The sequence below is a fragment of the Trachinotus anak genome, unplaced genomic scaffold (genome assembly GCF_046630095.1).
Source record: "Trachinotus anak isolate AG129_WGS33_773 ecotype Australia unplaced genomic scaffold, CSIRO_AGI_Tana_v1 ptg000002l, whole genome shotgun sequence".
Lineage (NCBI taxonomy): Eukaryota > Metazoa > Chordata > Actinopteri > Carangiformes > Carangidae > Trachinotus > Trachinotus anak.
The window spans coordinates 19,859,866-19,887,806 of NW_027273853.1; the positions used below are offsets into that span (position 1 = coordinate 19,859,866).

Genomic DNA, 27,941 nt, shown 5'->3' on the forward strand with positions numbered 1-27,941 from the left:
GGCTATTATTGGATGCCTCTGACTTCAAGTCATTATCATTTTTGGAGATTAAAGATGACTGCCCACATTCTGCAGATATTATTGGAAGGTGGTGCCACAAATGTGATTGATCTTCCGGTCATTAGAATGTTTTGTACAAGGCAGAGCCCTAACTTTCTTTCAGTGAATAAAAAAATGATTTTTTCCTTGACTGCATCACAACTCATTCACCTTGTGGGTGATTCAGTGAGGAAATGGATCGATAGAGGGAGACGTCAGACTACCTCTAGTGCTAATGGAATCAGGAACTTAGCAGGCTTTGATCAACGCTGTAGTTGTCATTGATAAGTCAGTAGTTCTTATTGCATGAACCCCTACTCTCTTTGTCTCCTGAAGGCATTACAGCGAGAGATTTTATCGACTCTCGCGTCGAGGGGAAGAGTCGGCTGGAGACGTTCTGGGACTTCCTGTCTGAAGCCCTGTCTGTCAGACCGGGGAGTATCAACATTTTCAGCATAGCAGACAGAGAGGAGAAAACAGTGGACATTCATTTCTATGTGCTAACTGATACTGGCTACCTGCGCCCAGAGAAACTGCATGCTGTCCTCGCCGCACATAAAAAGAAGGTATATGTGTCTGATAGATAGCGATCAATGCTCATATATCAAGGGATGCACCTGGGAGCTTGAGGGGAAGAGATAACAGGGCTTTTTATCTGCCCTTTTATTTTCACACCAACTTTCTGTCTGTTTACTGCTCGGCCCTGTCATGTCTCTTTGTCTCTCCCATTCATTTGTTGTCTTTGTCTCCCCTCATTTTGCAACATGCTTTCTTTCTTCCATGATTTGATTGTGCGTCATTGTGGTTTGTCTGACATGCTTAACTCTATGCATTGTGCCTATAAAGACAACCAGTTGTAGAATATTAAAGCAGTTTTGCAGATTAGACTTTGCCTTCCTCTTTTGCATTGCTTGTGAAGCCACTTTATCCCTCCAAATGTATCTCACTAAGTACCCTTCACCACCAACTTTGGAGATACAAACCCTTGTATCTTTAGTGACAATTACTGTAATTCCCATTTTTGTCTCCCTCATCTCCTCCCTTCTTCCCTGTTCTGACTCCTCACAGCTGCAGTCACTGCTGCGTGTGAATGTGAGCCAGGTGCGGGTAGATGAGTGTGTGCACACACACTGCAAGACTTCCAGCGGCTGCTCCACGCAGTTAAGCATCAGTGACTCGCCCACTCTGGTAGACTCAGGTGCTTTCTCCCTGGTGTCAGTGAAGGTGACATCGTCGGCTGTGTGTGGTTGCGCCGCCAGAGAAATGACGCACCAACCCTGCTCGTCGTACCCCAGTAACCCTTGCCTTAATGGGGGGACCTGCATCGACACACAGAATGGATACAGGTGAGAGGCATGCCCTTAGTCGTTCAGGAGGACTGGAGATGAAAAAAGGTCTTAAGATCAGAAAATAGAAATAGGAGCTTCCTGGTGTGCTGCAGTTTTCTCTTTAGTCTTGTTTGAAAAGTGGCATCATGGAAAGTGAGCTCAGAATTACTAACAGTGTCTCTTGTGAGAGAAATCTCCCTCACCTGCAACTTCAGCAAACCTACCTCCGCTGCTCTCCTATGTTGTCAGCTGAATATAGAGTGGCAGGATTATTTGATGTATTTGTCATAGAAGCAATGTACATCTATGTGCGTATATTCTTAAAATTCCCTTTCAGACACGTTTAGATTATGTAAAAATACTTAGCTATGATTAATAGTTTGTTTAACATGGTTTTCGCACATAAAAAGTAAAAACTACACTTGATTTATGTTTATTTCCTCACTGAGAAATTCTGTGGCTCACTCTCCATCGCTGTTGCACTAGGTTGACGATCAAGATGGACTCACTCAGACCCAGACTCAAATGAGGAGTATGTTGTGCACCAAAATCAGTGACGAGACAACATATCTGAACAGTAGGCATAGATAGCATCGTTTATTTGTTTATGTTGTTTGTTAGCTTGTTAGCTTGTAACTGGCAGTGGCTGACAAAGTGTTGGTGATTGTGCAAATGCCATAACTAAATGCAGTCGACTCTACACCTACAAGGCTTTTGGTTTCTTTAGCCCCCAGGCCCCAATCCCACCCCCTCAGATTTACAGGATTGGTTCCTTAGTTTTGTGATGTATGACACCCTGGCTGTGGAAGGCGGAAATACTCAGCCATGGTAGTGACTACTTATTTCAGTCATGATATATCTTGTATCACATAAAAAACACCATATGCACATAAGGTAAAAAAAACAAACAAACTTGATTTTCATTGGAAGGGGTCTTTAAAACTCAATTGTGGGTGTATCCTACAAAGATTTTTAGATCAAGTGTGAAGATTTAAAGCCTGATATAGAAATTTTAAAGTTATGGTGCACTTTGTTTCGCACAACTTAACCTTAGATAATGAGGAAAGCCTTTGTATCAAGGTCAATAGTGAGTACTTTGAATATTAACCCTAAATATTGATAAACATCTGCAGTCAATATAAAGGCCTTCACCTTCTAGTGAGTAGGTCTCTGTGGTAGTCCATCACAGAAGAACCAGCATGCAGTTCATTTCATGCACACACTAATGCCCAGATTAAATAAATATAGGGCAAAGGGATTAGTACAACTCTGGCCCCCCTCTATGCTCACAACTTTGGGAAATCTCATTTAATGCCATTTACACGAACATGCAAGTTTGCAAAGGCATAGTCTTCAGAGAGAAAATGTACAGAACTTGTTTTTTTTTTCACTTTTATCTTTTAAATTGTCTCTGCTGCAGTTGATCTGCACACTGCTGAGAGAAGCCTTTTCTACTGTGAGAAGAATATCTCCCCACATGTGTTATATGTGCCTTCCTGTGAATGCAGTACAGCCATAAAGAATCCAATTTCTGGTTCCTATCCTCTGTCGGAGGAGCTTAACAGGCAACCTCAGACAGCAGCTGATCAGATATTGTCAATCCAAGTGAGGGAAAAACATGCCCCGCACTTCTTGATTTGGACTGGCATTGCTCTCATGAGCCACATGAAAGAGCAGTGAAAGAGTAAGGTGGTGTGCTTGGTGCGTGCATATATATGCATGAGGCTACATTCAGCCTAAGCCATCCCTTTTGCTGCGTATGGATCAGTATTCCTGACATGTGTTGCCCCTCTGCAGAATAAACAGCGATGGGGAGAAACAGCCCCTAACAGCCTCAGTACACACAGCCCTCCTCAGACACTGCATGAAAATAGATGGCTTTGACATTATCAGCAAAGCCAGCTTGTCTCACATGCCTGCAGTGGAGGGGACAGGATGAGATCAACTGGTCCCTTCCATCCCCACCATCGCATTGATTGAATGGGCTGTTTTTCATCAGCGCATCTATCTCTTCCTTCCTTGCTTTTGTGTGATTGTTAATATTTACCATAATGGTCTTATACACAAACACACTGAAGAGAGCCATGGAAAACATTTCATTTCCAGTTTAGTTTTGGCAAGAACAATGATCCTTAACACTCAAGCTCTAATCAAAGTAGATAAGTACAACAGGAGGCAGTTGCACAGATATCAACCAGAGTGTGTAATACCTTAAGATTGAAAAGGGGGGTGGATGGGGAATAAGTGAGAAAGTCCAGGAAATCAGTGGTGGTGGTGCACATACAAAAGTGAGAGGAATAGAATTAATTATCTCCTAACAAAGGAGATGTGATGTGCTGAGCAGGAACAGTCTCCACAGGGTTCAGCTTGGGCAGCTGTGATAGTTAAAGAATAGAACCGAGTAATGTTTTGTTCATGGCTAATTGATTTAATATAGTCGTGAATATTCAGGGTTTTGTGGCAAATGCAAACGGTTATCTGATAAAAGAAAGATTTTCTTAGCTGTCCGTTGACAGCCACCGTGTTGGAGCAAAGTCAAAGCCCCTGCTTGTGTGAATCAACAAGACTGTCACGTCCGTCAGAGAAGTCACCGCGCATCGGTCCAGAGATTGGACAGTGTGACAATTCCTCAGAGCACAAAACGTGAACAATGCTGATTGTTTCTTTCCCTGCGTTTTGCCTTGATTTTCCTCACTTTTTTTTTCTCCTCACTGATACAGGTGCCACTGCCCCCCACAGCTTGAAGGGCCAGACTGTCAGCAGACAAGGCTTAGTTTCCTTGGCAACGGCTATGCCTGGTTTCCCCCCATAAGGCCATGCTTTGATAGCCATCTTTCACTGGAGTTTATGACAGAGGAAGACGATGGACTGCTACTGTATGCCGGCCCGTTAGCCACTCTCCTGCCTGGGGATGCTGAGGACTACATGGCCATAGGTAAATAATGAGTTTGGATAATTAGATGTGTGCCAAGGGGCCTCTGAGCCGTTACTCCGCTAAAACCTGGAACTTCATTTTGTGCGTTTAATTACTGGGTGGTAGCTATCCAGATATGTGAGGCAAATTTTGTTTGTTAGTGTCCTGCTGAGGAATATGAGCACTCACTCTTCTGAGTTACACAGTAAATACCTAATGCAGTGCTACATGGGCAAAAAAGATTTCTACTGTTTATTGTAGATGTGGCACTTTGTCATGTGCCACAAGAGGTTCTGGTTTTGCTCACCCCCCCCTGCTTCAGCGTCTGAGCTCTTGAACAGACTCTGTGGCAGGTAGACAGTCAGTGTCTTACTCAAGGACACATCAGCAGCAGGCTTTATTCTGGCTGACACAAAGGCTTGAACCTGAATTGTGCACGTGAAGGACAGTATATCGAACTGAATAGGTGATTGGGTGTAGTGATGGTCAGGTTTGAGGGTACAGTGTCATTGGAATATTTTACTGCTTAAAACCAACCTTTATAGAAGCCTCATTACTGTAAAGATATGTTACTCATAGATAGAGTACTTAAATATAGATGTTACCTCAGATGTGTTACTGATGGATGTAAAAGTCCATGTTTTTCTTTAACTGAAGAAAATCGTTACAGAAAATAGCGACCATGACAATGATTGAATAATAAAGATAGATATTCAAATTGAGGAAATTTTATACCCCCAATAAATATAATGTATTTTGATGACAGTGCCTGCAGCTATCATGTTATTACTTGTAAACATGATATGTACACACACACACACACACACACACACATTCCTACATACACTTTCCATTTACCATTCTCTTTATCCAAATGACACAAAAACATATTTTCTAATTTACCACTGGTGGTAATCTTGCCATGCAGATAGTTTTAATTTTTTTTGTTCGGGTTTTGAGATATGTGTCTCTTAGATTTCAGTGTCCACCCCAATATGATAAAGGTGAATTCAATTTATCACATAATTTAAAAAATGAAATTTGAAGAAAAAAAAAAAAAGCTCCACAGCAACATCTCGTTCCAGAAACAGCCTCATCATTACTCTGGATCATCTGCGGAGCTCACCTTTAGCAGTCATTTGAGAGAACCAATCCTTTAATTGATTTCTATTTCCTATTTTACAACCATGTCTAACTGTTTTCCATCACCTTGTTTCTGGTGCCATTCAGATTCCCTGCTATAACCCAGCTGTGTTATACCATATCACCATCTTCTTTTTTTCTCCATATTGTGTGTTTGTTTTGAGGTGAGATGCTTTCATATGTCCCCTGGGTTTTTTCCCATGCCTGTACAAACTAGTTATTTGCATCTTGCCTGTTTTTTGCAATGCATTTCATCAAAGTTTTTTTCTTTCTTGACCTTGCTTACACATTTTGTCTATGCAAGCAAGTTGTTTTTCTACACCACAATCTGTAAGAGTTGTCTTTTTAGGGTTGCAAAATTTTCAACGAGGTCTAATAATGATCTTTATTAGCTAGTGTTAATTCTGAACTCGCTTTTCCTCAGAGTTGATTGGAGGGACGCCCAGTCTGAAAATTAACCACGGGTCTGGGACCCTGGTACTCCAATTAACAAATAATGTTGGGGTGGCTGACAGACGCTGGCATCGGCTTGATGTGAGGAGCAACAGTAAAGTAAGAGAAGAATATTCATGCTCGTGCCTTTACAAGCTGCTCTCTTTGTGTATGAAGAGGCTGTATGAATATAAGAATATATTCCCACCTGGCTACAGTATACTCACATATCCACACATGCGGCAGTGATCCCTTCCCTCTCTCTCCCAATTTAAAGGAAGTGCGCTTCACTCTCGATCGATGTTCCAGTGCAATTGTCATGGAGACAGAAGGCGTGGACTCATGGGCAATGACAGAGGACCGCTCCTCCTGTGAAATCCGAGGGGTCACACCCAACAGGGACAAGTAAGATCAATAATTAAATAGAATAAGTCTGACTAACACTAAACAGTATGAAAACCAAGTGGCTCTTCTTAATCTTAAAGGGAGCTAACAAGCAGGCCTCCAGCACTAAATCATGAGATAAATAATAAATAGTATTTTTACATATAAATATATGTAAATAAAGGAATTGATGTGGCTACATTTGTTTTGTAGAACCCCTGTATTTATGGTTGAAGTAACCAACAATAAGGGCTTAGAAATTCTCCAGAGATCCTTCTGGGGTTTTCCTGTAGTTGCAAACTACTAATCTACTGAGGTTTTCTTCTGTTCACTGTTTTTCAAACTAAAGGCAAGCAAGGCCCATGGGGATGATGGTCCATGCCCCCACAGAGGTAAACAATCCTCTGTAGAGCCGAGCATTAGCGGTCACAGCAGCAGCAGTTTGCAAGTCGGTAAAAATGAAGAATAAAGTTATTTATTTGCTTACAGACAAAGGTATACTCTATTTAAATATGGTAAATAAAGGATCTTCTTTCATATACAGTATGTTAACACACACTGTGTAAGGACCCACATCCACTCTAAGGTTTCCAAATGCTTGTTGTTCTCACTTTTTTCAGACACCAAGCTCAAGCTTTATTGGATGGATATGAAAGGATTCGTTTGTTGTACTCTAGTTGTAAAAGGTTGAAGCTGGATATTGATTTTTGTTCATTATGTGCTGACACGCAATACCTACTTGTTGTATTACTTGTACTACTTGTGTTATGTATTGTTGTTATTGTTATCGTTGTACTATTTGCAGAAGCTAATGTTTAAGGGACTGGGATATTTTTTCATGTTAATGATGCAGAAATGACATAACAACATCAGCTGCAAAGTCATAGTCATTTATTGTTTGATTGGACCTGAAAGATGAAATAAAGTCTCACAATTTAGGTTTGGTTTAAAATTAATTTTAACATTTAAATGACACAGTTTTATAGATATATACAGTTTGTCCTAGCAACTGGCAACACTTAGTTGGGGACAGGAATGGGACCTAGTCTTATAGGTAGTTAAGGAAACAGTATCTAAAATGGTGTTTATGTACAAACTGCATCATTTATCAGAATCTAATCAGGTAGTGGCTCAGACTGTTTTAGGCTCACAGTGTTCAATATCAGGCTGTTCTCTCTGGAGGGAAGAAACTGTTGATGAAGTCCTCTGGTATAATCCTTAAAATACCAGCTAACCTTTCTGACCATGTCTTTGAAAATAGCCGGATTTTGCTTTGCCACAGCTGAGTTTGTTTTCCCCCATCGTGAGCTCGGCCTGCCGCTGTGCTCATTGTTTTTGTTGTGTAATTAAGTTTACGAAGGTTGAAAATGTACCACTGCTATTCATTTTAATACCTTCTAAATTTTAAGAACCTTGGACAACTTTTTCACTGTCTGTCCCCCAGACTGGATAACTGCTTCAGTTTCTACATAATAGGTAATACAAATTGTTATAGCATTAAAAGCTAGGCTTACAATGAAAGGGTTTCTTCTCCTTTGTGTAGCCAGTTTAAATTTTGAAAATAGCAGAGTTACTGTGCTGAGTCAGTTTATGTTTTGATTTTTTGGGGCAAACGCGTCATGCATATGTTTTCAAAAATAAGGGAAAAAGAACAAGAATAAGATGTCATATTGTTTGTCAGAGAGCAGTACTAGTGATGACAGCCTCAGCAACCAAAGAATGAAACCCTGAATTTTAACCTTGACAGCTTATATGGCGTGTATGTGCGGTACACGGCTTGCATTCTGTGTTTCTTTGTATTGATCCTTGTGTTTTGAATTGTAACCATGAGATCTTTACATGGTGCCTGTTTCGTTTTTCTTCTGCTCACATTCTTCTTCTCTGTTTACTCGTACATTTAGAGTTGCTTTTTCATTCCCAGGTTTCTGAATGGAAGTCATGTATTGCAGCTCGGGGGAGTCAGTAGGAATATATCATATGAATACCCACAGCTGCAGCACAAACACTATAATGGATGTATAAGGAATCTCCTTGTGGATAGCAAGGTAAAGTATGGCGCATGCAGAGTTTACCACATACACATATCCGTGAGGGTTATTTATGAGACTGGTTATAGATGAATAGATTTCTCTGTTCTATCCCTTTATTCTTTACCTGTTCAGCTGAAGGACCACACAGGTGCTGAAGGACTTCACTTCAATAGGAATGTAAATTTAGCCTCAAGGCTACACTAGAAATCCTCACAAATGCTGATGTCTCTGGCTTTTCCCTTTTGCTTCTGGTCAAATTCCCTCTCACTATGTCTGTCTGTGTCTCTGCAGTCAACATGTAGCTACAAGGAGTTTGTCAAGTGGAATTATTTCATCCACATTCTTCTACCTTTTATTGCTGATGTACAGTATTTACTTGAGCCCAGATGTTTATAAAAAAGGACACTGGTGGAAGAAGCAGTCAGATTAAGTTAAGTGAAGGCAGTAATAGCATGACAAAAAAATCCTGTTACATGATGATATTATGTCCCTACATTTACAACTGTCCTTAAAGATGCCCTGTGGGTATTTCTTGTAAACCAAGTTTCTGTTTACTTTTGGTGATTTTCAACATAATGCGTTGTGCATATCCAGTCAAATGTGTTGAGGGAATTTCCTTCCCCATAAAACCTTTGCAAAGCCAGATTTTGAAACCTGCACTGTTTACATCCATGTTTACTTGATAGCCGTCTCCCTCCCTGCATGTTGTCGGTGCATTGCTTTGTTTCTTGGTCCATTACCGCCATATGAATCAGGGGAATAAAGTAAAGCCATTGGCAGGAATGTGTACTGTGAGCATGTTTTCGTGTATGTACGTCTCCATGCACTGATTCCATGGCAACAGTATATTTCCTATGTACATCATTTATATAGAAGTCAAACAATACTAGCAGGGGTTACAAAATCCATTGATGAAAAAAGTACAATATTTGCCTTTCTGAGATGTAATGGATTAAAAGCAGAGAGCAGCATAAAATGGAAATACTCAAGTGCAGTACAAATATCGCTAAATTGCACTGAGATACAGTACATCTGTAATTGTACTTGTGCAACTTGTGTGTAACACTCCGCACTGTTATCTTTGCACAAAACAGACACAAAAACACACTTTTGTTCTTGCTGTCATGAGTGCTGTATTACTGCTAGAAATACTGTCTGCAGACACAAGACTTACTGATGTATTTGGTATTATTTGTTTTCCACTCTTATGGTGTGTAGTAGATGCACATTTTTCCAGTTTGTTGAGGTTACATCACTTATTTTGCACTTCTCTTTCACGCTCACACTGAGAGGGACCAGTGAAAATTGATTTTATTCTCATCTTAAAAATGAAGATGTTCTTAGAAAAATAGTGGTTTTCAGAAAAGAGAAATCAAGATGCAATATATCATTAAACTATTAATTTACAATATCTTGCATTTAATGATAAGATACAATTTTCAGTCTGTAATTAAATTTGCTTTCACTCATCTACTATGATTGCAAAGACGCAATCATATTTTTCTCTTATGCTTCTTTCATTCAGCTTTATGACCTTGGTTCCCCAGCTGAATCTTCCAGCACTGTGCTGGGCTGCTCTCTTATTGATGACCAATGCACCAACATGGAGCAGCTTCCCTCCTGTGGCAAGAGGGGTCACTGCCAGAGCAAGTGGGGCTCCTACAGCTGCCTGTGTGAACCAGGGTTTACAGGGCCACTGTGTGACCAGGGTGAGCATATAAAGTAGCTTTTAATTGACCGTGAGATTTTGAGAGAAAGTACAGTGTGATCTCTGAGGAGCAAGGGATTTTAAGCTTCACAGAGTGTACAGACCAAATAGGTGACGTGGGAAATTCTGCGTTCCAAAATGTCACTTTGCTGCCGTAGGAAGATAACCTCGCCTTACATAAAGTGCTTTGGCAGAACAGCACGCCCTCGCTGTGATATGCTCATGTATTTCCCACATGACAGCTGAATTAATTGAACAAGTCTGCCTTGTGTGTTTTTGATTGACAAGTGGCTCCAGAGTTCTCCTTCGACGGCCGGAGCCACATTCAGTTCCAGCTCTCGTGGTCCCTGCCTGCGCGACAGACAAGAGTCCAGGTTGGGATCCGGACACGTGCTGCCGCCGGTGTCATCCTCAGTCTGCTCTCCCAGGAGCAAAATGAATACCTACGTTTAGAGGTGAGTCATGGCTGGTCAGTCCCCTCCACCTTGACAGCCCTGACTGTTTTTTTTGCAAGGCTTAAAATGATGATTAGGGCCTGGACAATGATTGCTACAAATGCCTGTCAGGCAGAGAGTGAATAATATCAGGGTTGGAGACATATGGGTGGATACTGAGGGGGCTTGTGAGTGACATATGTATGTTCTCAACAAGGTCTTTCAGTTAGTCTGCAGGATACTGAGTGGCTGCTATTTAAAAAAATTAAGCCTGCTTTATTCAAGGTTATTTCCGTCTCTGGTTAATGTTTCAAGACACAATTCAGTATGGCAGGGCAGCAAATGTGTGCACTGTAATTTCGAGGGCAGAGTACTCTTAAGCGAAGGTCAGATCTCCTGCTCTGTACTTGAGGGTTTTGAAACAGCTTGCTTCAAGTGGTGAGCTCAAAGTCATGCTGCTCGCTTTGCCACAGCTGGGGCGGAGCGGTGCTCACGCAGTGCGTTTCTTCAGGAGACAAGTCTACTTCACTTTGCCAAACCTTCATATGAGCATACTGCTCCTGCCTCACACATTCCTGAGTAGATATGAAGCCAGTGGTTCTTGTCAAAGCCTTTCATCTCACTGACTGACAGGCCGAATGTGAACAGCAGCTGGAAGTAAATGGCTCTGTTCGGACTGTTACTTCTGGCTAACTCGCAGGTCAGGTGTTTGCAGTGAACCTGTTTCCGTTGCGGTGTATTCCACACCACTGGTCTGTCTTTGAAAACATATTGACTTTGCACCTGTGCTTGTTATTTGTTAGACAGGATTGTTTCAAGCGTCAGCCTCGTCTCTTGTGTTTCTTTGGGTCTTTACACAACATGAGGAAAAACAACATTTTCTCCTCCTTTCGTCCTCTTCCCCTATTGCAGTCCACAGTGACGGGAAAAGGAAAAGGCTGTAGCCTTTACTGTATGCGGGCTATGAAGGCCCTCTCTGTGAAACCCTCTCTGGAGCTGAATTGTTGAACTGTATAAAACATCTGATGTCTGTCTGCGGCAACACGCTGAAGCATTTTCAGCCTGGTTGTCTCAAAGCTCTTAGAAGCAGTTGAGCAAAAGCCTGGTGTGTTTGCCCACAACAGGCCCTAATTTAAAGGGCGGTCCCCCTCCCCTTTTTTTCTTGAGGGTAGATATGGGATAGAGTGCACACTGAATAAATAACCACACTTTCACACAAAGGTTACGAGGGGCCATCCGGGTATAAACAGCATTCAGCTCTCTGAGGAGTATGGTGTTTCTGTAAAGAAAACATTTATCTAATGCAGTCCATGAAGGAGTTTTTCGGGAGTCACTGCTGCAATGCTTTGTCAGAGATCACCAACCAAGTACAGTAAAACTCAAAAAAGTCTTTCATTTTTATTTTTAAATTTCATCAAATATGATTTCAGTTTGAAAAGTTCTATAGTTCTATATAATTCAGACTTTAGAAATTCACTTGAACATTTTGTGCTTAATGGTGATTGCAAACATCTCTGGGGGCGCTGCAGAAAATTTATATAATCAGATTTTTTCCTGAGTATTGATTGAGTCCTTTGTCCTTTGCTCATTTTTGTTGTGGACTTGAGGGGAAGATGAGGCAGTGGGAAGAGCACAGTCAGCTTTTACAGTGTGTGTGTCCAGTGGGGACATTTGAGACCTTCATGCTGAGGGAGCAATAGTTAATGCAGGCTGGGTTGAATGTGAATTATCTTGCCCCACTGTTTCCAATTAAGCTTTGGACATGTACAAGCTGCAGTTATTGGAGCCCCTCATTGGTTGAGTCCATTGTGTTCACTCATCCTTAACTGCTGAAGATAATTGTTGTTTCTTGTATACCTTCCCTTCGGGATGACTTTGGCTTTTGCCATGCAATGATGCGTACGCACCAGCGCTGCAAAGACTCACGGCTGCAAAATTGCTGAATTAATTTTTACCACTGAAATTTTAATGCCATTTCCCTGCCAGGTTCACACCGCAGAGCATCTTCTGTGGGTAGTTAAAGTTCACAGTCCTTCCTTGGCCCAACCTTTGCTTCCTTTTTCCTCACCACAGGATCTGGCCTACTTCTCATAATGTTGTTCTGCCTGAGATCTGTTTTTTTCCCATCACCACAGCACAGTATGGCAGAAGCCCAGGTCTGTCACTTCAGAATATGTGTCAGCCCACAACTAATCCAAGCCTTGAAATCCACACTAGCACAACACTGTTAAAGCAGCTAATGACATAACAGGCCAGTTTGTTTTACAGCAATGCAGTAGTGCAAAAGATCACAGTATCTTTTTTCACGCTTCCTCTGTTTGAATGTACAAATCAGTGAAGCACTGCTGTGTATCTCAGGTTATTCAGGGCCTCCTGGCTGTTCTCTACAACCTTGGTGATGGTGACTACAATATCACACTACCCTACCATCGCATCGATGATGGAGAGTGGCATGAGGTGGAATTGGACCGGTATGGCAGAGAGTTCACCCTGCGCCTGGACGGAGGGGGAGGACGTCGAGAGGTCACAGCCTCGCCTGGGCGGAGTCAGGAAATCATTATTGACCCCTCGGTGGTGATGATTGGAAACTCATTTCCCTCAGGACACAACCGGAGCTTCCTTGGTGGGTGGCTACTTATCTATTTTGAAAGAATGTGGCTGAATGGATGTATATTAAGATAAATGAGTGAATGGATGACTAGTTAGATGTTAGGAAAAGTCAACTGATAATTGATGAATTAATTAACAAGCTAATTTATAAATTGATTAATTAGCAAACACATACCCAAAGGAACGCACTTGTATATATCTTAAAATTAATGGGCACATAAAAGATTCAGTTTCATCTTTGCCACTGAACTGGTGCTCCTGCACATCACAACCTGGCCCAAAGGTATTTTGATCCCTAAGTTTCAAGCAGATGAGAGAGAGTGAGTCAGTGACTCTGATCTGTATTTAAATGATGTGTTAGACCCCATGCTTCCCACAGAGTGAGCGAACTAACCAGCAGAGAAAATATCCTGCAAAAAAAGAAGTCCATGCTGACAGCTTAGCCCCAGGCTGTTTGTGTGTTTGTGTGCGTGAACGTGTATGTTGGTCTGCAGGTGTGTCAGTGAGTCAGTTTATATGTGTCAGTGCATGTGCGTCTGTGTATTTGAGTTTCCACCCCTACCGTGGTGTAAATGTGAGTCCATAAAGGATTTCGCCCGAGGACTGGTGTTTTAGTGTGTCTTTTTGCATTGTAAAACCCGGAAACTTATTTCTCCTCCCCTCCTCCTTTTTTTCCTCCATTTCCACCAGGCTGTTTGCGAGATGTAAGGTTTAACAGCCACTCCATCCCCCTGGATAGAGAGCAGTTTTCAGAGGGACTGCAGGTGGTCACCTCGCAGGGCGTCTCTGTCGGCTGCTCTTCAGAAGCCTGCAGGAAACATCACTGCTCTCCACCCTTGGTCTGCGTGGACCTCTGGAGACACCATGAGTGCAGGTGCTGTAAATATACAGAAGAAATAACCCAGGATGCTAATGAGGCCTTAGAGGATGCAGGCACATTCTGTACATATTTGCACGCATACATTCAGAAACAAGGGCAGCATACCACAGCCTTGCTTATGATAAAATTAGTGACTCAACTTGCAAATTATATGAACAAATGATGTGAGGAACCACACACCTGCACTGTATGAAGTTATTACAGGGGGTAGACTGAAAACCGAAACCCCTACAAGGTAGGTGACATTAGGCTGAATGCTATGTATCATCATTTGTCAGCTATAAAAAGGTCTGGCAATCAGCGCTTAGATGTACGAGTTTTCAAAGCAACGTGAGACAAGAAAAAAAGATCCAATGAATACAAATCATATATGACCAAATTGCTGCAGTGGCCCAATTATATCATACGTCAGGGCTAAAAAAAATGCCTGAAACATGATGATGGAGAACCATGCTACCATAATGATAATAAGAATAATGATACTAAGAATACGAATAATAACAGATGTCATTTCATACCATAGATTGCTTTTTTTTTACATGGCTAATATACATAGATAGATATAGATATATAGATCATAGTGTGCTGTGATGAATCTATAGAGAGTTATCACCGGAATCTGCAGCTGTCTTTGGTTTTATGGAGCTTTATAGTGACTTTCAGCTCATTGTTTAGCTGCAGCTTTACTTTGCTTTTACTGCTGTTTTTGGACACAGCTGTTGCTGTTTTTAGTGAAAAAGCTCTAAAAACCTGTTGTACACTACGTGCACCAGCACCAAACAGCAGACAAACAGTTGTCTGGCCGGTTAATGAAGTGGGGCATTTAGCAGCTAAAGAGCCAGATATGTCCCTCAGGAGAGACCAGACCCAAAGCTTTTTACGTTCAGCGGGTGACCAAAAACACAACTCCAAATCAATGATAATGTTGCTCTGTAGCTGCTGGATGTGTAATTAAGCTAACACATTAGAAAGTATCATCTTAAAAGGTGATGATAAGTCAGTGCTGTTTTCACAACTTTCCACTTCCCAAAGTGATTGCAGGAAATTGCTTTTTTAAATAGGTCGGTACCACTTCTTAAAAACGTATTTAATTTGTGCTGTAAATAGTGATTTTATTGAGAGTTAACAAATCATTTACTAATGATTTTTGCGTCAGTTATAAGCCATTAAAAAGAAATCATTTTCACTAGGTTGTGAAAACTAGTTTCGATTGGTACCTTATCCTCCTTTGAAATGATTCTTGGTTTGTCTGTTCAGCTTCAGGTAGACTCTTTATAAATGTCTTATTACAAATGTTATTGCATATGACTCAGTAACATTTGCTGATGGCTCATTAGAAAGTGAGAAACTCATGGATCTTTATGATTTACAGACAATTACAACTTGTACCTTGTATTGTTGAATGACCCCTTGGAATGAGTGCCTTATGGGAAGGTGGGACCAAAAGTTGTTTTTATCCACCCTGTATCATGAAAGCATTACAGCACATACACACACATGCATATACAAGCATAAAAAGGATGCACAGGAAGATGAAAATGGAATGTGAATTATTTTTTGGACATCATACACTACTTGCATAGCATACACAGTCTGTGCATCTGAGGGTTTTTCATGCTCTGATGAGTTTCCTGCAGCACCCCTGAAATCAAAGTGTCCACCAGATGGCAGCTAGGTTGAGTTCAGCTCAGTTATATTGTGTGTCTAACAGTGTGTCAACCTTACAGGATGGTGTGTAACAGCAGAGACTGTCAGAGTCTCAGCTGCCCCTTTAAACTCGACATGGCCACTAACTCTCCTGGCTGTGATTTCAAGACTCTGAACCAGTGTGGAACTTTTCACTGCGGCTGGATATCCACATTCTATGATTGCAGCACAGCCTCAGGATACAAAAGCACTGGGAGAAGCATAGGGCAGGGGTGAATGATATTCAGGGGATATTTTGTACAAATATACTGAGGGACCAGTACTGCAAAGCCAATCTTAGCTTCTTGGTTTCTCTATGTTTTTTCCTGCAGTACAGTCGACACTCTGTAACCTTCAAAGAGCCCATCTTTGAATCTGATATAAGAGGTGTAACTCCTGAGGGATTTATTTTTACACTGTCAGCGTAGGTTTCAGAGCTGTGTAAAATTCAGCCTTCCTTTCATCTGACAGCATCCCAGGTGTCTCTTGTCTTTGCTTTACACTGCCATCTCTTCTCTGCACAGGTGCCCTCCAGGCCACCTGACCAAAGAGAGCTCCTTGGGAAAAGTCTGTGTCTATACGCTGTGTGCCAGCCGCCCATGTCGCCACGGCACCTGTGTGGCTCACTCTCCGTCCCGCTACTCGTGCCACTGCAGCGAGGGCTACCGGGGCCACCACTGCGAGGTGACGCTCGCCATGTTCCACGAAGACAGCACCAGCCTCAGCCTCAGCTCCATGTTCGCTATCAGCATCTGTGTTATGGCCTTTCTAGGTAGCTATGTGGACTACGTCCTCTTCTACCTGTGGTAACAACAGTGTCATCATCTTTTCTCATGCTTTTTTTTTTTTGTTTGTTTTTGTCTGCAAGTTTCTTTTTTTTTCATACTTAATACACTGGCTTTCATCATGTTGTATTTTTATTTTTGTTTGTTGTCATCTTCATGGTATAATTCTTGCATTATGTGTGGTGTTATCTGTAACATCCACTGTTTTATTTGTTTTTCACCCCTGTTTGGTTCTGTGAAATCTATTCATACACATATCTTGTAGCTGTATTGATCTCTTGAGTTGTGCCAGGATGGGATTTTTTCCACGCGGTGGGTTTCATGTTTCCACCAAACATAAATGCACTGGAAGAGAAGCATGCAGGAAAACAGTGATCACTTTAACTTGTGATTCCCAGGGAAGCTGTGGAAGTACCCACAGAGTTGTGGAATTTCTTCTTTTTTTTTTTTTTCTTTTCGATATTTTTCATCACTTCTGTGTCCTCTGTCTTTTCCAATGTTATGCTCTGCCTTCAGAAGTCAGTTTCACTCTCAGCCTTACTTTTATCTGTCCAACTTATTTTATATCCCACTATCCGCTCATTTTACTCCCTTGATGTCTTTTTTACCTATCCTTCCACTCTTCTGTGTACACATTCTATTTTCCTAAGTCGACCTAAATGTCTCCATATTGTGCACTTTAATTTTATGTACAGTGCTTGGAACCATAAACAAGGAAAAACCTCCAAATATAGGGACCAAATTTATTTGAGCTTAATCCTAACTGAGGGTTGTATTTAGTATAATGCCTGTGATAAACTATATTTTTTAAAATCACTTTAAATGGAGTTAAAATCTGTAATAATCAAGGGATTGTGGGTTAATGGGATAGTTAGGATAGTTTATATTTGACAGTGTAATATTAATAGTATTAGAGATATGGAAATACATGGGCCAGGATTCCTGTGGTCAGTACCTGGCATTGAGCAGGATGTAAGAAAAAAAGAAGTAGCAAACAGGCTCATTTAGAACATTTTGTGCCAACATACAAGATGCAAAAGCATTTGAACAACTCAGCAGCAGAACCGCACCTGCCGTGTCTCCTCGCAGAACTTTCAGTTTGGAGAAACAGTTTTGTTCATTGTGCATTTTAAGCTTTGAAAGCATGATTGCTCTAAAAAAAATGATGTCCCAGTGTGCTGTTTACATCCTCTGATGGGAAAAATACCCACTGCTGGCTGCCCACAGAGGACTGTGACTTCAAACTAAAAGCACCCCATGTGGAGGTGGTTCTGTTTGTGTTAAATGGTTTGAATTTTTCCTATAAAAGAAAAAAAAAATTCACAATTTTTAAATTACACACACTGCTTTCATGTGCACTGCATTTTCAAATTGTCAAATTTCAAGACTTAATCAACTTGAGCTTGAGCAAGGTTTTTGAGTTTGGTAACCATGCATGTTTGAGGTAATTCAGGGGTTCTTGGAAGGCTTTAATGAGCATAAGTGGTTCCCATAATTGATCATATAATCCTTCAATTAGTGTGAAAACTTCAAATTAATCTAATTAGTGACCTTTGATCATAAATGCCTTTGTAATGTAACTTTTAGAAGTGAAACAGTGAACTTTTTTGCTAGAAAAATAACTTCCTCTGAATGACTGTAATGTAATACAAATCCAGGAGTAACAAAATCTGTGATATATTTAATAGCTTCTTAAATTATTCACATTACATCTGGGACATTACATTTATCTGAGGCTGTGGTTGTGAGCTCTGGTCAGTGCTTCCTCAGACATTTGGTTTGGTGAGGTATTTGAAAAAAATAAAACAATATTATGTGACTAAAATTTTACACTAACCGCAGTCTCACTGCACATTCACAGCTATAGCACAGTGTGCAGTCAGCACAATTCACAGTCAGGTGAGAGGATTGTAGTCCTTATTTGTAGGCAAAGTCAGCAGTAAATTCAAACTGTGATAAATAATAACACAAGAGTAAGACAGTGATAAGCATACAAAGCGGTTCACAAAATCATGTATGACAAGAATAGCATATTAGAATGGACATTTTTAAAAGATATTTTAAAGTAAAAACTGATAAGTTAACCTTAAGTGTGGGAGTTTGAGGGCCTTCACTGAAAAAAAGTCTCCCTTTGAAGATTTTGACTTATCGGATGATCTGAGGCTGCACTCTGACATATAAGAGGTCATATGTTCAGAAATGTACTCCAGAGCCCGACCATTGATTGCTTTGTAGGTGAGGAGTAGAATCTTAAAATCAATAAGTATAAGATGAGGGTTATGTGGTCTCTTCTTCGTGCCTGTTGAGATCCCTGCTGCTGAATTTTGAAGTTTTATGACCGATGCCTGGGTGCATAGTGTTATTTAAGCGAGGAGGTATGAATACATTGATGACCTTTTTCAAGTATCTAGTGGTTTAAAAATGTTTTGGATTTTGGATGTATTTCTCCAAAATTAGTCTGCCTTACTTTTGTTTAGGTGGAGAAAGTCTTGATACATTCCATTTTAGAGCCTAAAAGTCGAAACACTACAAGTGATATTTTCAGGTGAAGAAATTTGAACTGATGAAAATTCTGTGTAAAAAAATACGACTCGACTATGTTTGCAACTAACGACTATATTTGATGATTGAATAATCCTTATTTTCTCCATTAATCATTTAATCTATAAGATTTTAATTTATATCAATTTTCCAAAGTCTTGGTTGAGATTTTCAAAGTGTTTCTGATCAACAGCCCAAAGCCCAAAAATATTCAGCTTACAATGATAAAATAGTGAGGAGACCTCCAAATCCTCACATTTGGTGTTTAGGCAAAAATGATTAATCGGTTATCAGAATAGTTGTTGATTCATTTTTCTGTTGGTTGATTAATCAACTAAGTGTTTCCGCTTAGTTAAGCTACACTTGAACCTGGTCAGTGCTGATGACGCCGGCCCACTTGTGTAACCAGTCAATAAAGTGGCAGGGTTGATGGTGTTACAACCTGTGTTAAGATCTAATAGGATAAAGATTCAATATGAACCAAACATCTGCTGCCACCAGGGCCTCTTAAATGTGTATGCATTGATGTGGCTACACGAGACACCACTCCTGTGTCAAAAATATGAGCTATCCCTTTAATTAATTGTTAAGGCTCAGGAAAGAAATGGTTTAATTGTGTTAGTTTCAGGGATTGTAGCTGAGGAAATGTGATTTTTCCTGTCCTCACAAGGACAGAAGGACAAGTGCGTGTGTGCATGTGTGTGAGTGGCTTGCATGGTGTTGCACTCACTACCCTCTGTAGGGCCACATCGCTGTTTATGAGTCTTTCTGTCAGAGACAGGCTTATAAAACGCTTGGGCGATTCAATACACTGTCCCTGCCTTTATAACTGACTCAACATTCCCTCCAGGGCATGTGGCTAGTATTGGGACATCAGTTATTCTGACACTTGAGAGTGAAACATATAAAGCGGTCTTCAATATTTGATAATGAATTCAAAGATGATAAAGTGTTGCCTTGGCATCATTCATGAAAATTCAGGTGTTGCTTGCATACTAACTAAAAGACAGTGCGGCCCATTTGAAGTAGCTTTCCCACTGTTGCTGATCAGGCATTTATATTCAGGGCTCAAACTTCTCACCTCAACAAGAATCACACACTGTCCTACATTATAATTCACATTCACTGGAGTGCTCTTTGGTGGCTCTCCATTTCTGCACCTTCTATTTGAATAAAATAATCGGAATAAATCTCCTTCTCAAACTTAAAGCTAAAATAACATCCAGGTTGACCATGAGGGAATATGACCGACAGTCCTGAATGTGGACATAAAATGAGTTCAGTGGTTTAGGTTTAATGAACATCTGGTTTTACAGTATGCAGTTGTTCAGTGATAACCCCCATCACCACAGGAACCTCTACCATAAGTACACACTCACACTCTGTACACTGCAAAAAGCAAGACTGCTGGCTGCTGGGCGCTAAATTAAAGGGGGACTCTTACTCTGCCTCAACATGCATTAAAAGTTAAAACGATCATCCATTATTAAGTTTTACATAAGCCATCACAGGCCGGCTTGAATGTGAGTTCAGCGTGAGCTATTGACTGAGCCAGATGAGCTGATATCTGACCAAGCCTCATTAGTTCAGCATCAAATCTGACATTCGCTTTTTGAAGAATGGAAGAAATTAGCTTCCCATATGGGCTTCTGGATGCCAGGCGATCATGTAAAGTGCCTGTTCTTTTTATTCCCTGAGTGATTCATAAATAAATGATTTTTTCAACTCTTCCCCATCTCTCACCTGTCTCATTTCCTCCTGCTCCTTCGTCAGTTTTCCTTTCTCCCAAACCTTCCCTTGACGTTTCATCTGTCTCATTTATTTATTTTTTTTTCATTAAGCTCAGGCTGGAGCTGCAGTGATACGGTTAAGTGTTTTGATCAAGCTGGTGTTGTTTACTTGACGCTCATTCATAATGCACAGTCCAGTCCAGGCTAACATCATAATACCCTGTTCATAGTTACGGTTAGAGGGCAAAGAGGCAGCAGCATTATGGATTAATGAATGACTGTGAGGTTTGTTCTCTGCCGTGGTTGATATTGATCTCACTGGAATGTAGCTGCACATACACACACACACACACACACACACAAAACTCTAGGCAGTAGTGGCTGCAGGTGTTGTAGCAAGTGTGTGTTCGCCTGTGCTTAATTGTGTGTGTGTGTGTATGTGGAGTGGTTTTCTATTGAACTCCTCCCCTATAGAGATGTGTTTAATATCAGTTCAGGTGATGCTGAGGGTTGAGGTGAGTGCAGGCCTGCGGGCAGCAGGTAATTCTGGAGGCGAGGAGGAGGGCCGGCGTCTGGTTGGTGCCGGGCCTCATTGAGATTCTGGTGTTTTCTGCGAGGGCACTCTGGACGCAGTGGTGAGGGAGCTGGGTCAGCTGATCAATACCGTTCTCCCCACCACCCCATACTGAGGACTGCCGGTTGAGGAGCAAAGGGGGAAGCCTACAATCTCTTTGTTTCTGTCTGATATGAGAGCAGCATAGAAATTGAAAAGCAGCTCAGGTGTTAAAAGACGATCCAGGCAGTGAATATATAGAGATGATGATTTTTAATTGAGATAACATTTTTTTAAGCAGGGAGTAGCTCTCAGGGAGTTGTTTTTCTGTCTTTGTTTATGAGTACCTGCCTGTTAGTGTGACCCCATAGAGCTGTTGGTGCATTGTTCTCTTTCGAAGCAATTACTTTAAAAATCCAGACTAATGTGATTACCCTGCATTCCTCAGAAGATTTCCAATTAAACCGATACTTAACACGCACCATATAAACTACTCTAGTTGAAATGGATCCCATCAAGTGTGAGAGATAAAAGCAGAGGCCGTACAGAGGCCAGAGAGGGACTGAAAAATAGGAACAGTGAGAGATTTAATGAGTGAGGAAGACAAGGGAAAAGACAGAAGGAAATTCCAACATATAGACAAAAAAAAAAGAGTTACAGAGATAAAAAAGAACGAGAATCAGTCTGAACTTGTAAAAACAGATAGCAAGGAGGAGGAAAAGAGAGGGATGGCAGATGGGAGAAAAATACTGGTTGAGATTAATGGACTTTAAAGGTCAGTCCGGCGTGTTGTATAATTCAGCACACAATAGCTGTGATTGATGTGTATGCTGTGGGACCTTTCCTGCTCGGTTCCCCCAGCATTCCTCTCGACGTTCAGCCCGAGCCACTGAGGCTTTGAGTTTAAGTTGGGAGGAGTACAAATTCAGGTAATAGGTTTCCAAGGAACTGTGGTCTTTGATAAGACAGGAGACATCAAAGGGAATAGGTGGAAAGGTGGTGCCTCTGTTTCCACGTGTGTTCCATTAGTATGTCTTAACTGTACAGTCGGTGCAGTTAATAGGTTGTACAGGACAAATCAGTGTGATGGAAAATCCATTTAGAGTCAAATATCAGGCTGCACTGCCTTTCCATTCAGAAGCATGCTGACTGTTATATTGCATTTGATGAAAAATACATATATTCACATTGACAGTGTGATATTTACTAGTTTTTCAGTGTCATATCATCACTTTCCGCTCGCATAGTCAATTTCATTTACACCCATAGATGTGTTTTTTTCTGCTCAGAATCTCAATTGTAATTACGTGCGAGGGCTCCTGCTGTGTTAACCTGCTCTCTGGCACCCCTCAGTGTTGATGCTGGGCCTGTTTCTCTACTCCTGCTGGAGGAGACACAAGGGCCTGAAGGAGGGTGTGTACCATGTGTCAGCGCACCACGGCGAGTGGGAGGACATCCGAGAAAATGTGCTCAACTACGACGAGGAAGGTGGAGGGGAGCAGGACCAGGTAAACACACACACAGCTGATATTTAGACAGGCAGACACAATAACGGCGCTTCTAAAGTTCTCATTTCTATGGCTGTGTATTTTAAATGACATCACCCAATATTTTTAGGACTTTTTTTTAAAAGGATAAAAAATACAAGTAAGGGGCAGAAACTAAACTAACATAATATCGACACCAATGTTTGTTGGAAAACCAAATATCATTTCCCTGGAGATCTATGAATGTGAATCAATTAGCTGAAATTAGGCAAGTAGACACCAATAGCTGTTAATGCCTCTGTTTTAATAGTGCTGGTAATAACAGCCCCCCCCCCCCCCCCCCCCCCCCCCCCCCCCCCCTCCTCTGTAATCAGATAATTAATTACTTGGCTAATCAATGGAGCTGTTGTTGCTAACATCTCTTCCTACATGGTGGATCTTCGTCTTAGTCTGGGGAACAAGTTCATTTGCTAGCAGATGCATTAGCTGTGCTACACTGCTCCGAGCACAGATTGGTGTCATGTGGCAGTGTTACTTTTCATTATCTCTTGGATCCATAAAAAGATTACACTGGAACTAAAGAAACATCTCTTTTCTTCTCTTCTGTGTGTTTTCTTCTCTCTGCTGGTCTCTCAGAATGCCTTTAATATGGTGGAGCTGCAGCGCTCCCTCCAGCCCAGCCCGGCGCAGTCACTCCGCTACAGCTATCCACACAGCATCATCTCCTACCCGCAGAGTAAGCTTCCCCAGGACAACAACAAGAAGGGGGTGTCTAATGGGAATGGCAGTGCAGCAATCGCCCTGCGTCTGGCCATCCCCCCCTCAGAGACAGAAACCCTGCCGTCCCCTCTGACCTTCCGCCGCTCCCAGAAAACCCTCTCCTTCTCCAGCCAGGACTTGGCCCGCTACCTGTGTGAGGTCATCAGGGACATGGAGCACCCGGGGGAGCTCGGCACCATGACCACACCGCGCCGCCCCTCCAGAAAGGAGCGAGGCCTGGCAGCGGTGCGCTCCCTCAGCTCCCTCAGTGCATCTCAGGGTTCAGAAGTCAGGCTTCAGGGGGCCCAGAACAACCGGCTGGACAGGTTCAAAACACTCCGAGCTGTGGTTTGTGATTTGAAAGGAGACTCCAAGACTCCGGAAGGCCAGAGAGACAAAGTGAAGGAGAGCAAAGGGCAGCTGAACTGCGAGAAGAGTGGGTGAGGCTGCATTCACAGAAACTGAACTGAGGGTTGCAAAAAAGCATCACTAATCAGAAAGTGATGGTGGAATTCCAAAGGGAGATAATTAGATGTGAAATACTCTGAGACTGGGAGGTTGCCCAGGGTCTATGTGAAGTTTGCTATAAATGTACTGTATTGATGAAACCCCGAACACTTATTTCTTTGATATAAAAGATGTTTACCAATGAATGATCAGATGTGATGTATTGTTTACTTGGCATTGCACTGTATAGTATTTACTCCACAGAAAGCACTTTTTGGAAGCGCCCTGTGTCAAAACTACTCATTTCATAAAGCTCATAAGAGTTAAGTCTGCAAGACGGCAAATGAGTTTCCTGTGAGCGGACCGGATTCTTTTTGCCGTTAATGACTCATGAAATCGTTTATGTGACAAAATGATTTTGTTTCATTTGTATTATCTATTTCCTTTTAAATAAATGAATATCTTTGATAATATTTCGAGTTTGATCTTGTTCAAACACCAGTTCACATTAGTGATTGTCAATTCTCCCCTTTTTGAAGTTCAAGCTGACTTTCATCATCAAATGTTGGTCAGGCTGGGTTTTTTTCTGGTCAGCAGACACAAAGTAAAGGAAGATGTCTTTCTTATTACCTCCACATGAATAATCCATCCGTGTATTTCCAGTTTATTTTTTCTTCCTTTATTCCTGGTAGTGATTAGAATGGAAAGATTCATGACCAGGAAATAAACTGCAACAGCTGTTCTTGTCTTATTCAACTAACTATGACAAACAACAAAGCTCTGATGAAAGGAACAAAGTCAATTTCAGGATTAATCATTCATGTCCAGAGCCTGTAGCCTCCTGACCTGAGCGTCTGGGAGTCTCCAGCATGAACTCCAAAGTGTGGAGGTCCCAGCAGGCCGCCTTACACCATACTTAATTGGCCAGCATTACTGGAGTTAAACAGCTGTGACACTGGAGCGAGCCGCTGGGGAAGAAAACAGAGCTGCTGCATGCAGCTGATGGTTTTGATGTCTGTATCCGGTCCATCTATGCACCTACATAATGCAGCATGCTGAGAGATGTGAGAGGCAAAGAGGATGGTTTCAACTCCCTGTCGGTTTTTTAAGGAGCTGTGCATATTTCCTATTCACGAGCCTCGGTGTAATGTACATATGAAATCTCAGTGTGAGCTCAGAGATCATCGCTGCTTTCATGCCGCAGCACATCTGCGTCTCTGTGTGGTTGTTAAAATTATTACTAAATTATGTGTGATTCAGTCCTGTTCAGCCATCACTGTGGTAAATGTGTTATGTGAATCCACACTGCCACCTACTGGCAAGCTCCCAGAACCACATTTAATACAAACAAACGCTCATTACCTCACATCAACAGTTTATCTCTGCGGCACACACAAGTGGAATCTCCCATAGCGGGATTGAAGGATACTTGAATGAGTTCATGGTTATCTCTAGAATCTTGAATTACAATTTAGCACTAATGTTATTACATTTATTTAAAAGAAATTTAAAAAAAAACAAATCCAAGTGCTGTACGCATGATGAGTTTAAAATTTAAAATGCATATTTCACTTACTGCAGTATTTTCTACTTATGTGCTTGTTACATAATACAATCAAAATTTGAGTTAAAAATGTAATTGTAAATAGGTCTCTGGTGTTGCATGCACATCTATCTCCAGGGTCTTTGTCTTAATACATGTTGAGAAGCTACAGTGTTTATGAAACTATTTTTGTAATTTTACAAATCTGAGCAAGAGTACGAACCCACGACTGTTCCTGTGTCGTAGCTCATTGGCAGCAGATCAGACGCGGTTCCAGATGGGACTGTGAGCAGGATGTTCTTTAAAGAGAGAGCACCGCTCTCAGCAAAACTGCCCTGAATAAACAGAGGATGAGATAAGAAACATCCTGTCGTTATTTATGTATTTCAAGTGATGCAATTTACCTTTCAGCCACTAGAGGGAAGTCTTGAGTTCAAAAGCTGCAGCAGCGTGGCAGACAGGATCAAAGTGCAGTGAGGAGCAAAAGTAAAAAGCTGAAGAAATAAGTGGACAAACATCACTGAATCATTCAATGAGTATGAAAATGATGCAAATCATATGCTCTGTCATTTACAGTCACCATATCTCCACCCAACTGGACACTTTAGATTTAGGAGTAACATGTCAGACAGGAAATAAAAGTAACAATACCACAATGTAAAAATAACGCAGTGTATTTCAAACTAACTGATGCAGCCTACTCAGTGCAGAAAATAGTCCATGCGACTGATATTTGCAATAAATATAACATTATTAGACTTTTACAGAAGCATTGATACATAAGTAGCATTTCACAGTTGTAGCATGTAATGACTTCATATACAGTTTGGTAGTTTATCCCAGTTTCAGGGAGTCAGGTCCCCTCCTGAAATATTGGATAATTTACTTCTTATTTTAAAAAAATGTAAGAAATATCTCTTTGGGGGAACTGCTCACAACTCATAGAGATCTCAAACATGACGTGGAGGTGCAATTAGATACTGTTTTATAAAGGGTCACAAGAAGTTTAATCTGTAACACTGTGTTGTATTTTACATGTTTTTTTTTCTTTTTACAAAATGTTTTTTCATACATAAATTAAACACCGCTTCAATGCAGCATAACTACAACTTATTCATATGAGTGATGGCTGCTGGAACAAAGTTCTCTTTATACTGTTTTGTGTTGCACTTTAGGACTATGAACCTTCATCTTGAAGAAAGCTGAAGCTGAAATTCACTGTTTAAAGTGGGTGAGTGAGTCATCATTTAAAATCGAGCCAGCTATCGGCTGTAACTGTCTGGTGTACAGGGATGCTGGGTAAAGCTCTGACTCACCATTCAGTTTACTGGACCATTTCACAATTTGAGAGAATTCCTGCTCTTTAAAGATAGATTTCCAAACCGTGACGCCAGAGAAAAAGATAAAATCAATTCAACAAAAGCACGGCAGAATAAGATCATCATGGTCTAGTCAATATGAAAATAGGACAGTTTCCTCAGACACAGCAAACCCTGATGCCCCCCCCCCACTCCACCCTCCCCCCTTACACACAGCCTCACAGTTTGCCTTGTGTCAATAACTGTCCCAAGGTTTTTGTAAGATTTTGTAAGATCACATTCCAGTGACTGACTTTTAATGGGTATGTATGTTGTTTGTGTATGTTGCATCTATGTTCGTGTATGTCGTGTATTAATGTGTATGTCCTTGCTTTCATACCTGGTCTGACAAAAGTACAAAATACAAATACTAGAAATGTAAAGTAAGCAATATATGCAAAAATTGTGCTCAAGTACTTGAATAAATGTTTGAGTTTAGAGACTTGGAAGATCTATGCAAAAGCAGTCTTAGGATAGATGGAGGATCATTGTCACCTAGGACCTTACCAAGACATTAAATGTTGGCTTTTGATGCAAATCTTTATAGCTTTTACTGCAGATCCTGCAAACCTGAAGCCGTGAAATGAACAAAGTCTTTAAATCGAGTCTGTGCTCCCTAGATAATCATTTCAAACCCAACAGATTCAACAGTTTGCCAACAGTACGAGGCAATATTTACTCAGGGACTATGAGGATGGATGATACACTGAGTCCTCTCTCACTACAGGACACATATCTGATGAGATCTCAGTGAAGAAGGTGGGGGGGGGGGATTGGTGATGATGGGGGTGGTGGGTGGAGGAAGGTGGTGGTGGGGATGAGTCTGGAGGAGGAGCAACATAGGAGCAGAGTGTTTGATGTGACAGCTGGAGATTGTAAGAATGAGGGGTGACACAGAGCTCAAGCCTCCTCAGCGCCGGCCGGTCATCCAGTCAGGCTGTCAGTCATTTACTCTGAGATTCCAGCTCTGTTTGGTCTTGTGTTATTAACGTGTGTGTGTGTGTGTCCATGTTTATCCTCAGGCAATAGATCTGGGAGAAGTGACAATGTGGCGTGCCCCTCTGTCAGTCGCCCAGTAAAGTGGCATGCATGTCAGCTCTCCTGACAGTCGCTCTCATCCTGCTGGCCAGCGATGGCGGCTGCAAATGTG

General features: G+C 41.4%; 1 protein-coding gene across 1 annotated transcript in view; it reads left to right on the forward strand.

The window, feature by feature from the left end:
- LOC139627512 (neural-cadherin-like) overlaps positions 1–24,363 on the forward strand; it is a 54,312-nt gene extending 29,949 nt beyond the window's left edge. Inside the window, exons 21-33 of the mRNA XM_071488318.1 lie at positions 376–605; positions 1,108–1,385; positions 4,088–4,302; positions 5,849–5,976; positions 6,134–6,261; positions 8,162–8,285; positions 9,796–9,979; positions 10,267–10,433; positions 12,771–13,035; positions 13,713–13,896; positions 16,113–16,360; positions 22,551–22,705; positions 23,321–24,363. Of these exons, the coding sequence (XP_071344419.1) occupies positions 376–605; positions 1,108–1,385; positions 4,088–4,302; positions 5,849–5,976; positions 6,134–6,261; positions 8,162–8,285; positions 9,796–9,979; positions 10,267–10,433; positions 12,771–13,035; positions 13,713–13,896; positions 16,113–16,360; positions 22,551–22,705; positions 23,321–23,887 (2,873 nt within the window). The 3' untranslated portion in view covers positions 23,888–24,363. The remainder of the gene's footprint in view (positions 1–375; positions 606–1,107; positions 1,386–4,087; positions 4,303–5,848; positions 5,977–6,133; positions 6,262–8,161; positions 8,286–9,795; positions 9,980–10,266; positions 10,434–12,770; positions 13,036–13,712; positions 13,897–16,112; positions 16,361–22,550; positions 22,706–23,320) is intronic.
- Positions 24,364–27,941: the final 3,578 nt, after the last annotated feature.